This window comes from Diabrotica undecimpunctata, chromosome 1, assembly GCF_040954645.1.
Source record: "Diabrotica undecimpunctata isolate CICGRU chromosome 1, icDiaUnde3, whole genome shotgun sequence".
NCBI classification, from domain to species: Eukaryota; Metazoa; Arthropoda; class Insecta; order Coleoptera; family Chrysomelidae; genus Diabrotica; species Diabrotica undecimpunctata.
Window position 1 is genome coordinate 16,297,305 of NC_092803.1, and position 18,709 is coordinate 16,316,013.

General features: G+C 33.2%; 1 protein-coding gene across 2 annotated transcripts; it reads left to right on the forward strand.

Moving 5' to 3' along the window:
- The first annotated feature begins 76 nt into the window (after positions 1 to 76).
- On the forward strand, positions 77 to 14,955 carry l(1)G0020 (RNA cytidine acetyltransferase l(1)G0020). Of its 2 annotated transcripts, XM_072537358.1 has the most exons (12): positions 77 to 217; positions 270 to 957; positions 1,935 to 2,236; positions 3,063 to 3,335; positions 3,556 to 3,786; positions 5,269 to 5,562; positions 6,780 to 7,048; positions 10,395 to 10,627; positions 10,706 to 10,878; positions 13,380 to 13,762; positions 14,727 to 14,773; positions 14,825 to 14,955. In XM_072537358.1, the coding sequence occupies exons 1-11, from the start codon at positions 110 to 112 to the stop codon at positions 14,749 to 14,751; spliced, it is 2,979 nt and encodes a 992-aa protein (XP_072393459.1). In that variant the 5' UTR covers positions 77 to 109; the 3' UTR covers positions 14,752 to 14,773; positions 14,825 to 14,955. The 2 variants fall into 2 exon arrangements, with proteins under 2 accessions (XP_072393459.1, XP_072393452.1); XM_072537351.1 differs by lacking the exon at positions 14,727 to 14,773.
- The last annotated feature ends 3,754 nt before the right edge of the window (positions 14,956 to 18,709 follow it).

Here is an 18,709-nt window from a genome sequence, read left to right on the forward strand (position 1 = left end):
TTGAAAATACTTCGCCAATAGCTAACTTCACATCGTTTTCTTCTAATCTAATCTAACCATATTTTAAAGTGAGGTTATAAATTAATCAACATTTTTAAACATTAACAACATGGTTCGAAAAAAGATTGACAACAGACTTCGAGTTTTAATCGAAAATGGGGTTAAATTGGGCCACAGGACTTTATTTGCTATTGTGGGCGATAAAGGAAGAGATCAGGTAAGAACAAAATCTACCAACATAGCCAAACATCCTAATATTTATATTTTAGGTAGTTATTTTACACCACATGTTAGCTAAAGCAGAAGTTAAAGCTAGACCTTCAGTTCTATGGTGCTACAAAAAAGAGTTGGGATTTAGCAGTCACAGAAAGAAGAGAATGAAACAAGTACAGCATAAGATACAAGCAGGGAAGTTGAATGTGAATGAAGATGATCCCTTTGAATTGTTTTTAGCTTCTACAAAGATAAGATTTTGTTATTATTCAGAGACACATAAGATTCTTGGAAATACCTTTGGTATGTGTGTGTTACAAGATTTTGAAGCCCTAACTCCCAATTTATTGGCTAGAACTATCGAAACAGTCGAAGGAGGTGGTTTAGTAGTATTATTACTAAGATCTGTTAACTCTCTGAAACAACTGTACACTATGAGCATGGATGTCCACCAAAGATTCAGAACTGAAGCACACCAAGATGTAGTATGTAGGTTTAATGAGAGATTTTTATTATCTTTAGCTTCTTGTAAAAGATGTCTAGTAGTGGATGATCAGCTTACTGTTCTTCCTATTTCATCACATAACCTACATGTTGCACCTGTTGAAAATGTACAGGAAGTTGATGAAAGTACCACTGAGCTGAATAATTTGAAAGAACAGTTACGGGATACTCAGCCAGTAGGAAATTTGGTAAATCTTTGTAAGACATTGGACCAGGGCAAAGCTTTGCTTAAATTTATAGGTAAGTAAGCAACACATCGTGTAAAGATAATAAAATGGATAGATTATTGCGTAACACCTACATTTTTATCATTTTTTGTAGTAAAAAATATCATCATCATCTTGGTGCTACAGCCCTTAGAGGGCCTCGACCTTCTCAAGCTTTCTACGTCATTCTATTCTGTCCCTCGCTTGCATTTTCCAGTTGCCGACTCTGATCTTCTCGGCATCTTGTGTTACCCCGTCCATCCACCTCAGCTTTGGTCTACCCCGTCTTCTCATTCCCACGGGTTGCGTTGTTAGAATCTATTTTATCATGTTTGACTCAGGGGCCCGGGCTACATGTCCTGCCCACTGCAGACGGTTTCGCTTAATTATAGTGGTAATATCTTCACCACCAAACATATGCTTGTAGATATTCTGCAGTTCAAAGTTGTATCTACGCCTCCATATTCTGTTCTCACACACCGCTCTGAATATCTTGCGTAGCACCTTTCTTTCAAAAATGGATAGAGCAGATTCATCTGTTTTCGTTAGCGTCCATGCCTCTGATCCATATGTGAGAACGGGGACTATCAGTGTTCTATACAGCCTTATACGAGTTTTTTGAGACATACGTTTGTTAGCTAAGTACTTTGATAGACCATGATAACACCTGTTTGCAATTATTATTCGCCTTTTTATTTCCTCAGATGTGTTATTATTGGGGTTAACCGATGTCCCTAGATATATGAACTCTTTGACTGCTTCGAAGTTTTGGTCATTGATGATTAAATTTGTGTCAACATTTCCAGCTCTTGTGTTTGTGTTAGTCGCCATAAATTTGGTTTTATTTTGATTTATCTAAAAAATATGACTTTAAATAAATTAGCAAATATTTGTGTTGGCTTAGTTTGTTGAGTTTATATTCATATAGTTTGTTTATATGGCTGTATTAATTACTAAGTGCATGGCATAGACCATTGTATTTTATAAAGAAATTAATATATATTTTTTCAGAATCCATCTCTGAGAAAACTTTGAGATCCACAGTATCACTTACAGCATCTAGAGGAAGAGGAAAATCAGCAGCTCTGGGTCTAGCAGTGTCAGCAGCAGTAGCTTTTGGATACTCTAACATATTTGTAACTAGTCCAAGCCCTGAGAATTTGAACACATTTTTTGAGTTTGTATTCAAAGGTTTTGATGCCTTGGAGTATCAAGAACACATTGACTATGGACTTGTTCAGAGCACCAACCCTGAATTTAATAAGGCTATTATTAGGGTAAATGTGTTTAAAGATCATAGGCAAACAATTCAGGTAATTTTTATTATAATGTAGTAATGCTAAGGTCTCAAATCATTGTTTTATTGACATATATCGTTCTAAACAAATGAAATCTCCTAGTAATTCATTTTAAACTCTGTGAATATGTAAAAACTGTGTTGATGCGATAATCAATTACAATTTTTAAATAAAAAATAATTCAAGAAAGTAAAGAACCAGTTTTATAAAGAAAACAAGTGGTTTATTTAATAAAAGTGCTTTGGAAGTATTTTCTTAACTGCAATGCCCTCAAGATTAATTGGTATAAAAACCAATATTATTTAATACCAATTATTTAATATATTTTGCTATCAACATTACAAAATTGTATAAATTACAAACTATAACATTTTGGAATGATTTTTATAATTTATCATATGTTATTTAAGTGATTGAACTCCCTATTTTGTCAAATCATGTCTTTAAAACACTCCACAAATTGTCTGTACAACTTAAAGCACATTTTGCATTATTTTTTCTTTTTAGTTCATCTTATTCCATTATTTTTAACTAAAATGTGTAAATGTTTAAAATAATGATATATTTGGTATAATTTATGAACAGGAAATATACTTTGTGTGCCCTCATAAATAAATAATACTGCAAACATTTGTTTTAAAAGATGCTTTACAGTGTATGTATGATGCATTTCAAGATGCTCAGGTTTCATTTGTGTATTTACATTTTTAAAAACTCTTGATTCATAACTAAAATTGTTTAGCCATGGAGTACACTCACATTACCATAATTAAAGTGGTTAAAACTTGTTTGAGAAACATTTCTTTGCTTATTGCAATCCCTAATGTAAAAACATTTTTAGTATATCCACCCAACTGACAGCCACAGATTATCCCAAGCGGAGCTACTAGTTATAGACGAAGCTGCAGCCATTCCTCTACCTTATGTTAAAGCTATGTTGGGTCCATATTTAGTATTTCTAGCTTCTACTATAAATGGTTATGAAGGAACAGGTAGATCATTGTCGCTAAAGCTGTTGAACCAACTAAGAATTCAGGCTGCACCTATAGGAGCTAACACCAATGCAGTCAATAAGAAAGACTCAGGTGCTGCTACAGGAAGAACACTACACGAGGTAAGAAAACTCTTTTTGCTATCGTAAATTTATATTTTTATTTTTACAAATTAATTAAAAGTTTTGCATTGTATATACATGCGTGCTAAGAGAGTAAAATTTTCGTTTAAGTTTGATAATAAATAATAGGTTACTTACTCAGCCACAGATTTTTCAATTTTTTAATTATATTATTTTTCTTATAATAAAATATTTTTTAAGTTAAACTTTTTTTTTAAAGGTAACTCTGAATGAGTCAATTCGTTACAAACCTGGCGATGATGTAGAAATGTGGCTGATAAAACTGTTGTGTTTGGATTCAACTTCTGTCTCGCCTATCTTATCTGGTTGTCCTCCTCCTGACAGTTGTGATTTATACTATATCAACAGAGACACTCTTTTCTGTTACCACAAAGCATCAGAAGAGTTCTTGCAAAGATTGGTAGCATTGTATGTTGCTTCACATTATAAAGTAAGTAATAATAAGGATATCGATGGTTCATACAGCACACACCAATTATGATGCCAATTCACTGCATAGTTTTTAAAAACTTTGCACAGATTTTTCATGGAATAAGTTAATTTAATTGTAGCAATAATTTGATAATATACTGTAAAAAATATGCAATTGTATCTAGAAGGGCAGAATTCAATTTTTCAGGGGTTAAATGTTATCATTCATTGTTAAAAATTTGTTGTATTTGTAAAATTTGTTTATCACAGACTTGCAGTCTGTGCAGCGACTGGTTATGTGGAAGTCTATCCACAGGTAACTGATTTAAATACTTACCTTTTTTAGTTTAGTGTCAGACAAGTTTGGTTTGTCTTTGGATATACAGTATACTCCCTCTATACACGATTATTACGAGTTTTCGCTTATAACGAGGTAAATCAGATGTAACATGAAATTTCTATTGAACTATAACCCTCTATAGCGAGGTAAATTTGCTTATAACGAGAGAAAATAAGATTGAAAAACGTGTTTTTTACGTTTTGGCCCGACCGTAGCTATAAATAAATACCCTTTTTAAGTGCCGTCCGCAATAAACTTCTTACAATTTATGATTCTTAGTCGGAAATATACAATTTATGATTCACAAGTGTCATTGTAGGGGGTTGACCATTCACACCTAATAATATAGGTCCTAATAGACAAGATGTGAAAAGTGTTTTAAAGGTTGTCAGAAACTTTATCCAAAGAAAAAACGCAAATGAAGAAGCATACAACTGTTCCACATCTTTAGAAAATATGATAGATAGAATACTGGACAATTTAAAACGGTTAAAAATGACAGACTTCTTCCAATTACAGACGCAGTAGTTTATGTTATTCTTGAAAATACGCTTTATACAGATTTACAGAATACAGATTTTTTGTTTTAACATATATCATTGACAATAAAAGTAAACAACTCTTTTTTGTTTTAATGTATTTCATTGACAATAAAAGTAAACAACTTTTTTTCAAAAACGCCATTCAAACAATATTTATTAGCATCTTATATTGCTCCGAATGGCTTCACTATAAAAAGTTAATGTTTTAGAAAACTACATATTCATATGTATGCACAGTATTATTGTTGTTGGATATAACGGGATCCGCTTATAACGAGGTAAATAGTCTGCCATTTCAGTTCTCGTTATAGAGGGAGTCTGCTGTATTTACAAATTGCTTCATCATGGATCAAAGTTCATTCCAGTGGGTCGACTGCATTTCTGGGAAATCAAAAGTGTAACAAACTCAAGATATTTGCTAACATTTCATTTATAGCGATAAAAAACTACTGAAAATTTACATGTTTTGTCGAATTTGGAAACAAAATGATTTTCATTGGGAGTCAGATGTGGTAAAATTACATAAGAGTAGTTCAAATGTCGTTAATATTTGAAAAATAGTAAATAATAAAAGTAAGTTAAACAACTTATGATTTAAGAATTTCAATAAATTTTTTAGAATACTCCCAATGATCTCCAAATGATGTCAGATGCACCAGCTCATCATCTCTTCTGTCTCCTAGGACCTGTAGATCCCAAGAGAAGGACATTACCAGAAGTATTAGTCATAATTCAAGTCTGTCTCGAAGGTGAAATATCAAAAAGTTCTATCCTCGATGGGTTCTCAAGGGGCAAAAGAGCTGCAGGGGATTTGATTCCATGGACAATTGGTCAGCAGTATCAGGATGCCGATTTTCCTAAGCTAGCAGGAGCTAGGATAGTTCGGATTGCCACACATCCTGATTATCAAGGGGTAAGTAACTTATATATAAGATCTAAACGAGTAACATTGTGATTGGTCAACATCAGTTTTTTTAATATTCCTTATTTTTATTTATTCTTTTAATTTTTAAGAAAATTGTATTGTGCAAATCAACTCGTAAGGAACCTACCAAATCATTTGTGATTCATGAGAGAAGGCTCAGGGTACCAGAGCTTTTTCTTAATTTGTCATTTTTCTCCTGTTAACAACTTCTTAAAAAAATTGTTACAATCTGGGGAGATCCCTATTTTATGCTTCCATCCCTTCGATGAATGAAATCTTAATTTAGACAGTCACTGCAGCCATAACTGCAACAGATACATAAAACTGATTTGTGTTGGGTAATATTATAAAACCGGATATTTTTACTTTCTAGAAAACTAGAAAAACACATGTCACTTATCAAAGAATGACATACGTCAACAAGAACAATGAATTTAATTTGAGTTTTAAGTTGTTTATGTTCTTTATTTAGCGTTTTTATATCTTCTTCTTCTTCTTCCTTTTGTATGTAGGCTTTAACCGTTTCTTCTTCAATATTAGCTTCCTAAATTGTATAAATTATCGCACCATCTTTTTCTTGGTCTGCCAATACTTCTTCGTCCATTTGGTGACTTATTTCGTGCTATTCATACTATCCTATTATCTGTCATTCTACTAATGTGTTCGTTCCACTCCTATTTCCGTTTTGTCACCCATCCATTTATGTCTTCTATATTGTATGCTCTTTTTATGTTTTTGCTTCTGTCCCTATCCAACAGACTTTTCCCTAATACTCGTCGAAGTATTTTCATCTCTGTTGTTTCTTATTTTAGATCTGTCAGGTCTTGTCTCCGCCGTTAATATGGATCTAATTGCTGCTTTATAGATTCTTGTTTTTGTGTCTTGTCTTAGGTGTTTGTTCTTCCAGATTGTGTCATTAAGAGATCCCGCCGCTTTACTTGCTTTTAAGCTTTTTTTTGTACTTCTTCTTCAACATCTCCATAACTAGTTATATCTATTCCCAGATATCTAAACCTTGCTTCCCTGCTTTATTATTTTCCCATCAATATTTGGATTTCTTTGTTCCCCATTCTGTAACCATGACTTTTGCGTACTGCTTCTATTATTTTTATTTGCGTTTTTATATAAATACCAAAAGTAACAAATATTAGAAGAGTTATTTAAATGTTTTTCCTTTATTATAAAATTTTTTGATGTTATTTTAGATGGGCTATGGAGCAAGAGCTTTAGACATCCTCAAACAATATTACGAATTCAAAATTCCCAGTTTAGACGAAGATTCTCAACTGCCGAAACAGGACATTGATAATGTCGAAGACTCGGAAGTTGGTCTATTAGAGGAAACTGTTGAACCGCGAAATTCACTGCCGCCATTGCTGTTTAAATTGAGTGAAAGACCTCCAGAGAAATTGGACTATCTCGGTGTATCTTTCGGACTGACAGAGCAGCTTATGAAGTTTTGGAAAAAAGCAGGGTAAGTTAATTTTTTATAATTGTTATGTCGTGTTCAAATAAACATTAATGCGGTGTGAGTATTTTGGTGTACCTTCAATTGAAGGTGATTCATTGCCAAAACAATGCACTTAAAGCGACCAATCGATATTTCCCTTATCAACTTTGTAGAGGCGTACCAAAATAATATTTTAGTTATATTTTATTTATTTAAACACATAAGTAATTACGTAAAAATTAAATTTAAGACCGATATAATTATTACATTATCATGTGTGCTTAGTAGGTATCTTTTAGTTGTCAAACAAAATAAAGTAAAAATTTTATTGTTATTAAAGAGTGCCTAATACAATACTTCTTCCTTGATCACGTGCGATTGGGCATTAGCCCAATCTTCTTTCCGTATCCGTTCCATTGCGAGTTCTAACAAACTTTGGACACCAGAAATTTTATATTTCATATTTTCACGAGCTACATAATTCTTTAATTGATTAATTCAGATTAATTCTATCGGGTTTATCTCGCAATGGCGATGCCGTTAGCATGAGCCATTGTAACTACAACATGCTGGCTATATGTCACAATGCTATTTAATGACACTTGCAAGCTTTGCCTTAACCATGTCCTCGGAAAATGGAATTCCTTTTTGTCCTAATTAACTCTGAATTTTTTGCTTTTCGGGTGGCCATAGTTGGCAGATGTTCTACTAATCGGCTGTGATAAGAAGCGTTATCCAGAACTATTACCGAATTTGGCTAGACTCGTGAAAAAAAGGATTCAAAATTTTAAATCTTTTATTATCCTTAACGTCTCTTTGCTCATTTTTGGAATGAGATCATTCTCCATTATCTTTGTCCTAATGGATTCGAGAGTTAGCGCTTTATTCTCAAAAAAGAAAGAATGAATAATAGTGTAACAATAAAACACTGAAAACTTTGTTTTCAAAACTTCCACAAAATTTATTTTAAATTTTTATCACTACAGCTGTTTCGGCTGATTGCCTTTCTCAAGTGATCTGTTTTGGCATGGGTTTACACTTTATAGTCTTTAATGAAATAGGTTGAGGAGGAGAGAACTGTTTGTCTCAAGCTGGTCATTCAGAATTATATCTGTTTTTTAATTTGTTGATTTCCATATATTTTAACAAAGATAGCTTAAGGCCTTTATTTTGAATGTGAAGAATTCTAAATTCGTCATTAAAAGAATGATTATGATCTAGAAGGTGAAGTGCATATGTAGAATCTGTTTTTCTATTATTGAAAGCCCTTTTATGTTCTGCTATTCGTTTATTAAAATTTCTACCAGTTTGACCTATGTAAGTTTTTGGGCAGTCGCCACATTTAAGTTTGTACACACCACTGTGTAAGTGTTTTTTATGTTGGCTCTTGTTGTTTTTAATATATTTGCCTAGGTTGTTATTTGTTCTGAAAGCTGGTGTTATTCCTTTCTTTTTTATGTGTTTGGCTATTTTTGTTGATATTTTGCCTGTATATGTAATCGAGCAGAAGGTAAACTCCATTCGCTTAGCTCAGGCATATTTTGACAGATTCATTGTCGGAAACCTACAACACAACAATTCCTACTTCTCAGTATTAATAGCTCAAGTATCCTATTATTGCAGACTTCTTTCTTTGAAAAAAAGAAGAATTATTCTAAATAGTGGAAGTGTATACTAAACTCATCAAATTTTGGGTAGTATATATTTAAAAAATATATTTTAGTCGTTATAATTTAACATAACCATTTATTATATGGTGCAGATAAATAAATATTAACTGTCGGTAATTCGCAAAGTTCTATTTTATTTACTATTTAGTTTGTTTACTATTAATATTGGCTGTGAGTACGTGTGCTTGGTTGTATAGTAATTTCCAGCCACTTTTAGTCTGTCAAAAAGTAACTAACTTCGCAAAAAAATAATTACTAAATGCACTAGACAGTTCGGACTGGGAATAGCGAACCGAGTTTACTGGGTTTTTTCTCTGGTGGTGGAAATACTAAGTTCAGGGTTTTCTTGTGTAGTTTTTGATTTAACATTTTATTAATTGTTTGTTCGTTGTATCCATTGTTTACTGCTATTTGCTTAATGATATTTAATTCTGTCTCAAAATTGTATTTTGACATCGGAATTTCTGTTAATCTATGTAACATACTATGATAGGCTGCCAGTTTATGTTGTGTGGGATGGGATGATGAATTGTGAATATTCGTGTCAGTATGGGTAGGTTTATGAAATATGGAGAAGTCATGTTTGTTTTTAAGTCTGATAATTTTTAAATCTAAAAAATTTATGGATTGGTTTTGTTCTGTTTCTATTGTAAATTCAATATGACTATGAAGTGAATTAATATACGATAAAAATTGGTCGAGTTGCCTGTTAGTTCCTGTGAAACATACCAGTACGTTGTCTACGTATCTCCATCACAATAGTAGTGTGTACAAAATTTTTCTGGTACTCGGCCAATTTAATTTTTTTTACCATGATAATGTACTTTTGGAGATTGCACCGAGAAAGTGAACACTGATTTTTTTTTAAATTTTCATACACTCTACAGACAATCTGTTTTTCTTTTTCCGACATAAACTTCCGCTTTCTTTGTACATTTCTTGGACCCGCTACGGCATCCGTCTTAATGCTATAAAAAGAATAAACATCAATCATATTATTATATATTTGTCTGTTGTTTACTTACCTCAAAAACTATTTTAAAGTTAATAAACAGAATTATGAAATGTGGTCATTGAGAAGAATGATGCGCATACCTTGGGTGGATAGAGTTCGAAACGATGACGTCCTTAAGAGAGCCGGCGTGGAAAGAGAACTCTTTGAATTAATTAAAAAACGCAAGATTGGTTACCTTGGGCACATATTGAGAGGAGCAAAATATGAAATACCACAGTTAATCCTACAAGGGAAGATCGAAGGTAGGAGAGGAGCCGGCCGCAAACAATTATCCTGGTTAAGGAATATTAAAGAATGGACAGGAATACACAATACAGGCGAGCTGTGTCACGCCGCCAAGAACAGAATTCTAGTAATAAGATAGTCGCCTACGCACTTTGGTGTATGGCATGTTAAGAAGAAGAAGAAACAGAATTAAGTCTATTTAATAAATATAAATAAAGTCACATTCATAAGAAACAGAACACACCACGCCTATGCAGATATGGACTCTTCATGATCAAGAAACCGAACGAATAAACTATTTCTCCCATTCCCACTCTTTCCAAGAACGTAAATATATAGACCAGCGAAGTGTTGATTGAAGATTGACCTTTTTTGCTTTGAATATTATAATTTTTGTGGCCCTTTTAATACTCAGGTTCAGATATATCCTAAAATAATTTTCTTCAATAATTTCTTCTAGATATGTTCCTGTCTACCTTCGACAAACTACAAATGATTTGACAGGAGAACATTCGTGTATAATGTTGAACGTTTTAAATACTGAAGAAGTTAAGGAGACTGATTGGCTAGCCGCTTATTGGACAGACTTCAGGAGAAGATTCGTCAACCTATTGGCATATCAGTTCTGTAAATTTTCCCCAAGTTTGTCATTAGGAGTGCTGTCAAATAGAGCAGTCAAATTAAGAACTAAAGGTAAGTGTTATATTTTATGCAAGCTAACACTACATTTTTTCTACGATATGTTATTTATGATTTATTACTTGCTTCTAGATTTAACCAAGACGGAATTGGACATTCACTTCATGAAGTACGACCTCAAACGTTTGGAGATGTACAGCAATAATTTGGTCGACTATCATCTCATCATGGACTTGATGCCCACTCTAGCCAGACTTTATTTCCTAAACCAGTTGGGCAGTACACAAATGTCTGCTGTTCAGTCGGTAAAATACATTATATAAAAAATTAATAATATGAATAGGTATTTTAACAGTAACCCTAAAAGTCTAGCTACCCGGGGATTCCTAAAAAGCTTTTTTTCATAATTCTTGTTTCGGAATCTATGAAAAATACAAAAAAACCTTAAACAGGTGGGACAAATTAATAGAAAGTTCGGAAGTAACAACACAAAGTCTTATAGAAATATAAAACTGCTTACAAAATATGAACTATATTTAAATAAATATAAATACCAATATTTTTGCTGTTGAACCATGTTAAAATAAAAATATTACAAAAAGACAATTCAAATTACAAAAAGAAATCTCGCGCATTTGCACACTAATTTTGGAATTTTCTGTACATTCATAATTGCTTTTTATGGAGTGAAAATGTTAAATTTTTGAAATAATAGTAAATAATAATTTGAATCATTTACGATGATGAATTATTATTGCTGGAATTAGTATTGCTTAAAATACGACATAATGTCTCAAGATTCCTTAATGACTTATAACTAAAATCTAACCCTATGTAAGTCCCTTAAAGATGCTTTAATGACAAAAACATAACCTAACCTAACCTGACCGAACCTAACCTAATGTAATTTTCTTAAAGATTACTTAATGCCTTAAACCTAACCTGACCAAAACTAATCCCATGCCTTTTAATTAATTAAGGTTGTAAAAAGAAATTATTTTAAGAAAAGTTTCTTTTAATTTGAAGAAAATTTTAATTCTTTGTCTCTTTTATTTTCATGTATTTTTTTTATCTTTGGTATGAATTTTACTTTTTTTTTCTTTATTTTCCCTTATACACTCGCGATCATAAAATCCGGGTCACCTTGAAAATTTCAAGTTTCTGGAATATTTTTGCCTCTGGTGAAGTAATAACCTTTTTTTTAGGTTAACGTATTTTTTATTTGTCATCAATGTTTGTTTTGAAAGAAAAAAAAAAGGTTTTTTTATTGTTTTTATTGAAAAAGCAGAAAACAAACCAAATTGTTAATAAAACAGGCATACGAAAAAAATGGAAAATACAGAACGTGGTAAAATGTCAGTGAAATTTCAATGACTAATATCGTGTATTGCCTCCACTTGCTCTAATGACCTCTTGCAGACGACGGGGCATACTCTCAATTTTTCTCCGGATTACATGTTGTGGTATGTTATTCCACTCTCTCACTAACAGATCCTTAAGCTCCTGTCCGTTGTTAGGAGGAGATGTTAGGGGTTGAATACGTTTTTTCAAATCGTCCGAGATATGTTCGATGGGATTCAGGTCCGGAGACCTAGCTGGCCAGGGTAACCTCGTAATTCCAACCTCGTCCAAGTATTGCATACTGATCGTGGCAACGTGCGTTCGCGCGTTGTTCTGCATAAAAACGACGTTTTCTCCAAGCCTTGCCATGGTATGCATAACATGTTCTTCCCGAATATCCGTAATGTCCCTTCGTGCAGTTAAGGACCCATTTTCGATGAAGGGTAATTCTGTGCGGAAGTCGGAAGATACACCTCCCCAAGCCATTCTTGGCGTATTGGCCAATGGCATTCTTGGAGCAATGCAAGCTTGTGAAAATCATTCACAGGTTCTCCTCCAAACTCTTACACGTCCATCGGATCCAGTTAGGCAGAAATGGAATTCATCTGAGAATAACTCTTTGCTCCAATCGTTAATTCCCCAATGCGCGTATTGTCGAGCAAAAGCTAGTCGTGCAACTCGATGCGCCAGGCGTAGTGGCGGTCCTGTAGCCATTACCCGAGAAGATAGTCCAAAAGAACGAAGTCTTCTCTTGACTGTTGCAACGCTAACATTGCCATTTCGTACTTCCTGTAGACGATTTCGATGCATAATCGCAGTTGAGGTCCGGTTTCGTAAAGCCTGATACACAAGAAAACGGTCATCTCGTACCGTGGTCATTCTTCTTCGTCCAGAGCCAGGTCGTCTGAATAGCAAACCCTTCTCCTGAAAGCGTTGAAGCACTCGTTGAACCGTAGAAAGGCTTACGCCAACAGTTCTTGCGACTTGCCGTTGAGTGTGACCGTCTTTCACAAGCGCAACAATTTGTGCCGTTTCAACAACAGTCAAGGGTATTTTTGGCAAAAAATAAACAATAATAAACACTAATAATGGCACTAATAAACACTAATGGTGGCAATAATAAACGTTTGTTCGTTGCGTTTGAACAGAAAGTCGAAGCACAAATGAGACATTTAAAACAAGCGGCAGTTACAGGTACCGTTCATTTTGGGAAGTGTGCGCTTTCCCGTGAAATCGGCACTATTGAAATTCTTTGTTGCAAAGGAAACCGCTAAGCCGACGACAATTCCCAGAAACATGCATTAGTTTGTATTTGTGTTATTATTATTTACAATAAAGCTCGTAAAAATTAAATATCGGTGATTTTCAAGGTGACCCGGATTTTATGATCGCGAGTGTAGTTTTCATTCTCATCCCGTTTTTGTTCATTTTCCACGTTTACTTACGTAAACTTACTTTTATATAGGCAATATTACTGGGTCTTGGTCTCCAACACAAAACAGTGGACGACTTAGCGACAGAACTAGACCTACCATCCACTCAACTCCTAGGACTATTCAACCGTTTAATCAGACGGCTCAGTCAGTATCTCAACGGTGCTTTGGAAGAAGATATCGAGAGGAAGCTTGCGCCAAGGAAAGATGCGGAAGATCTAAAAATGACACCGTTCCCACAGAGCGTCCAAGATGAACTCGAGCAAGCCGCCAAAGAATTGAAGAAGAAGCAGAAGAAAGAATTAGAAAAGTTGAAGAATGAGAACTTAGAACAGTATGCCATTAAAGGGGAAGAAGGCGAATGGTCGAAGGTGCTGACAGGAAAAGCGAAGAAGTCTATCGTCACTGTTAAAAGGTATGTTTCTTTATTTAACCATACTTAACTTCCATAACAAAGTATAGTATTATAATTACACTACAATCTCAAAATCAAATTATTTATTTGCTGTTTCGGTTTCCACATAAGAAAGCATTTTCAAAATACAATTCTTAAAATTTAAATTAACACAGTCCAATTCAAATCGAGTGGTGGAACATTCTAAAAAATTATCCATAACAACGACAAAAGAATACCTATAACACTCATAGCAGTGTCTTTCCAAAAAATCCTGAAGTTTTAACTCAAATGATTAAAGTAAATGTTTGTATTTTGAGAACGATTTCCGAAGTGGAAATTGAAACGCCAATAAACGTACTTTAACCTTTAATTGTGGCGTATTCCCATTTAAATAGTAATTACTTTAGTATGCCACAAGAAAATAGCTTCAGAACAATATCAAATTATTAAAAATAACAGACACAATAAAATAAATAATAAATAAATTTGTATTTAAGCTCCATTTTAAAATCTGTTATCTACCTATCTTTTGCATTTGCATTTCCTGTAAACTCTTGTCTAAATGATTATGAGAAACGTTATCAAAAGAAAATTCACAGTGGTTTGTTGTATATTATAATTTCAAACATTGAAAGGAAGACCATCAGACCACAATCAGTGATTTACACGTGCAAAAAGCCTTTGTAAGAGTTGTAAGTGGTTTCTCGTATTTTAAAATCATCTATTAATCGGAAGAGATTTAGTAGAAGCCTCCGAAAATCTCACTAGATAGTTTGGGAAATATTTTGGCTGAAGATTTAGGTTACAGAAAGCTATATGTACACAATAAGTGTTGTATTCTCTAATGTTGCATAAAATTCTAATGCGATCTGAATACTTAAAAATGATTTTTCCTGCCTGTTTCCTTGAGTAAACATGCCATTATATATTTTCACATTAATGATACACCTTATATAATATATTAACCGAATACATGTTTTAGTACATCTGATTTGCAAGAAGAATGAATCCTAGTTGTTAAGTAAAAAGGTAAATAAAGTGATAAATTATTTTTTATTTACTACTTTCTTTTTGTTTTAGTGGGGAAAAGCGACTACACGAGACGAACAATACGGAAGTTCAAGAAACAGAAGTTAAAGTGAAGAAGAAGAAGTTTAAAAATAAGAACAAAAATAGAACGTTATAAATAAAAAATTTATTTTTGTTTTTAATTATTGGTATTATTTCTGCCTTGATCTTTAAGTCATTTTTTGATATTTTCCCATTTCCTAAATATGTATACACCAATAGCTATTTGTATAACAAGGGAGCAAAGTGTTTTCCTCCCGAGAATGAAGTTTTGGAAGCAAGAGAGGAATCATTCAAGGGAGAAAAGGGCCTTTAGTCCCATGTTATACATATGATTTTCCACCTCCCTCAAATAACAAGTCATTTTAAGTAAAAAAAAAAAAAATGATTTCAAAATTTTTAGTAAAAGGTATAAATAATTTATTTATTTATACCTTTTACTAAAAATTTTTTTGTGATACATGGTATACAGCCAGCTACAGGAACTTAAGTTTCCTAGTGGATTTTCATTTTAAGTAATTCATTTATATTACAAAATTTATTAGAGAACTAAAACTAACAAGTAAGTGCAGTATAATTGTATTTTCATAATTGCATCCTAAATTATGTTTAATTTGTGATTGGACAATTATTTATATTAATGTAAATGTGCAATTTTGAGCAGTGGTTATTTGAATAGCACTAGAAGTGAGAGCTGAAGCTAACGTAATTTTCGTGATATTTTCACTAAAGCTACTACACGTATTATCCCTCGAAATTGCTCGTATTTCACTGATTACAATCTACTTCATTAACTTCAGTGACCTCCACAGTTTGGTCCGAAAATTTTCGCTTTTTTGCAAGAGATTCCTCTACATATCCTTAAGAGATATTCATAGACTTCCAACCTCCGTGTTGCTTTAAAGCAAGAATATCTGCTTCAAAAACTAAACCCGGTATAATTTATGGCATTCGGCAGTCTTAAAAATTCTATAATTTTTGTAGGAATTTTAGCGATAAAATTTTTTCCAACCAGTTGTTTGATACATTTTCTTGCTCTATAGCCTGAATCTTCTAATAAACGAAACCAACGTCGAACAAGTGGACAAATATGCATACCTGGGAACAATGATTAACTCCACAAATGATTACAATCAGGAGATAAAAATAAGAATAGAAAAGGCTAAAGCAAATTTCAACAAAATGAGAAGAGTTCTATGTACCAGGGATTTAAAACTGGAACTAAGAGTTAGGTTGGCGAGGTGCTATGTTTTTTCGACTTTATTTTATGGAATGGAATCTTGGACCTTGAATGCGACATCAATGAAAAAACTGGAATCATTTGAGCTGTGGGTGTACAGAAGAATTCTGAAAATATCATGGACAGAACACGTCACAAACAAAGAGGTTCTGGGAAGGATGAACAAAGAAATGGAAATTTTAAATACAACAAAAACAAGAAAGTTAGAATATCTCGGACATATTACACGTGGAGAGAAATACACCTTGCTCCAACTGATTATGCAGGGAAAGATCCAAGGAAAGAGAAGCATAGGGAGGCGTAGAATGTCATGGCTGCGCAACTTGAGAGAGTGGTACGGATGTACATCAAATGAACTTTTCAGAGCAGCCGTCTCAAAAGTCCGAATAGCTGTGATGATTGCCGACCTCCGCCGCGACAGATGGCACTTGAAGAAGAAGAAGATAGCCGACAAATAAACGTGACTGATCCATTTTAGGACGTAACGATATATATTTCGTATAAATGTCAAAAAAAAAACAATTGGCGACGATGGGAGGCGCATCAACTCGTTGAGCTACCAGGACTCTATATGTCCACTTTGCGGAATTATGAATATAGCCTATTTCTAATATAATATTTTCCGTTATGTTTTTAATATTATTTAATTCTTGCCTTACCTTTCATTAATAAATAACTATCATCGGGACTTCTCGTAAAAATTTATTTACTTCCTCTCTGGAGAAGGTTTTTGCCTTATTAGCTGTATGTCTCTAGTTTTGTCTTTTCAAGAACGTAATTCATTGTGTGTATTTAATATTCACATTTTCTTTTATTTCAAGCATGGTATGTAGCATCGAATATTTGAACCACAATGTAGAGGTTTTTAATGAATTTGCTAATATCGAAAAATAGTCCAAAATAACATTTTAAGAGTAAGTACGAATATGCTTTTCTTTGGACCATTGCTTAAAGTGTAAATACTGTTTTTCGTACATTTCTTTGGATTTTTGGGAGTTTCGTACAATTAAAGATTGTACTGTTACATTAACTTCTTTCAAAATATCTTTTTTTACTTCACCTTCACTCATTTTTAAATATTATTTTATATTGTACAATTTCCGAAGTGGAAATTGAAACGTCAATAAACGTACTTTAACCTTTAATTGCGGCTTATTCCCATTTAAATAGTAATTATTATTTTATATTCTATAGATATTTATGTGTACACACTTTGAAACGACTAATCTGTCAATCGTCCATAACATGCTGTAAAGTTTAAAATTATAATTTCGAAAACCGGATGAATCTATGAATTGAAGTCAAATTATTAATGTAAAAATGGTTAAATCAAAATAACAATTTTACTCCCTATGGAGAATTATTTTATACTGTTTTTGATTTCGCAAATGAAAGATTTAGATGGACCAACTGGTAGAAGGGTGAAGTTGTTGCCTAAGAAACAAGTGACTTTGTCAATATAAAGTTGTTCTAAAATAACAAGACAATTGCATTTATCAGCTTTGCTGAAAATGAGGTGATGATTTTTGATTGAATTTAAAGTGATGAGAAGAGACTTGTTTTTGGGTGAATGTTAAGAATGAAGATGTATTGTTAATAGAAGTAGAAGGTAAAGAAGACGAAGGAGATGCATTGTTACTGTACATAATATAAGAATTAGATTGGGAGAGAAGCTTGGTTTTGAATCTGTTTATTGTTGGAATGCAAGAATTTCTTATTGGTAATAAGTTTTTTGTGTGAGAGAAATGAATAAATTTTGGATGACTGTATCTGTCTCAATTAAGAGACTCTCAGATATTTAATAGATAAATTAGTAGAGACGAAGTGTTTCGAGACCAAGGTTTAGCAGTTTTAGTTCTTCTGCAGAAAATTGAACGATTTTTCATCCTGGGATGGAATCAAAAATTGAACTTACTTACTTACTTAATCAGTAGAACCCATTTGTACCTTTCGGTGTTGGGCCGTTTACAATACAATTCATTAAATTACAATATTTGACAGTCTTCTGAGGTGTCCTAGCTCTTAACGAACTTTCTCCATTCCTTCCTATTGGATGCCATCTGTGTTGCTTCCTGCCAAGTCTTACCCTTACTCTGCAGTATCTGCGAGATGTCACTGTTCCATTCTTTAATGGGTTTTCTTCTTCTGTTCTTCCCTATTGGTTTGGCGTCCCACACTGTTTTTACTTGTCTATTACTGTCCATCCGGGTTAGATGTCCGAACCATGCCAATTTTTTCTCTTTGATTGACTCGAGTATCGGTTTGATTTTGAGTCTTTCTCTTATTTCTTCATTTCTGATTATATCAGTTCTTTTTACTCCTATCGTTCTTCTGAGGTATTTCATCTCTGCTGCCTGAATTCTGCTCTGATGTCTTTTGTTTAATATCCAATTTTCTGCTCCATATGTCACTGTAGGTCTATATATTGTTTTGTATATTGTCATCTTGGTCTTTGTTGATATTTCTTTGTTATTAAGGAATCCTCTATTTAGTGCTTGGAATAGTTTTCCATTCTGTTGTTAAGATCACCCTCGATGTCTCCTTTGTTGTTGATTACTGTTCCTAAGTATTTGTATGAATTTGTCTGTATTATTTTTTGTTGGTCTATCATTACTTCTATTTGATCTTCCGTCCCTTCTTTCCTTGATATTTTCATT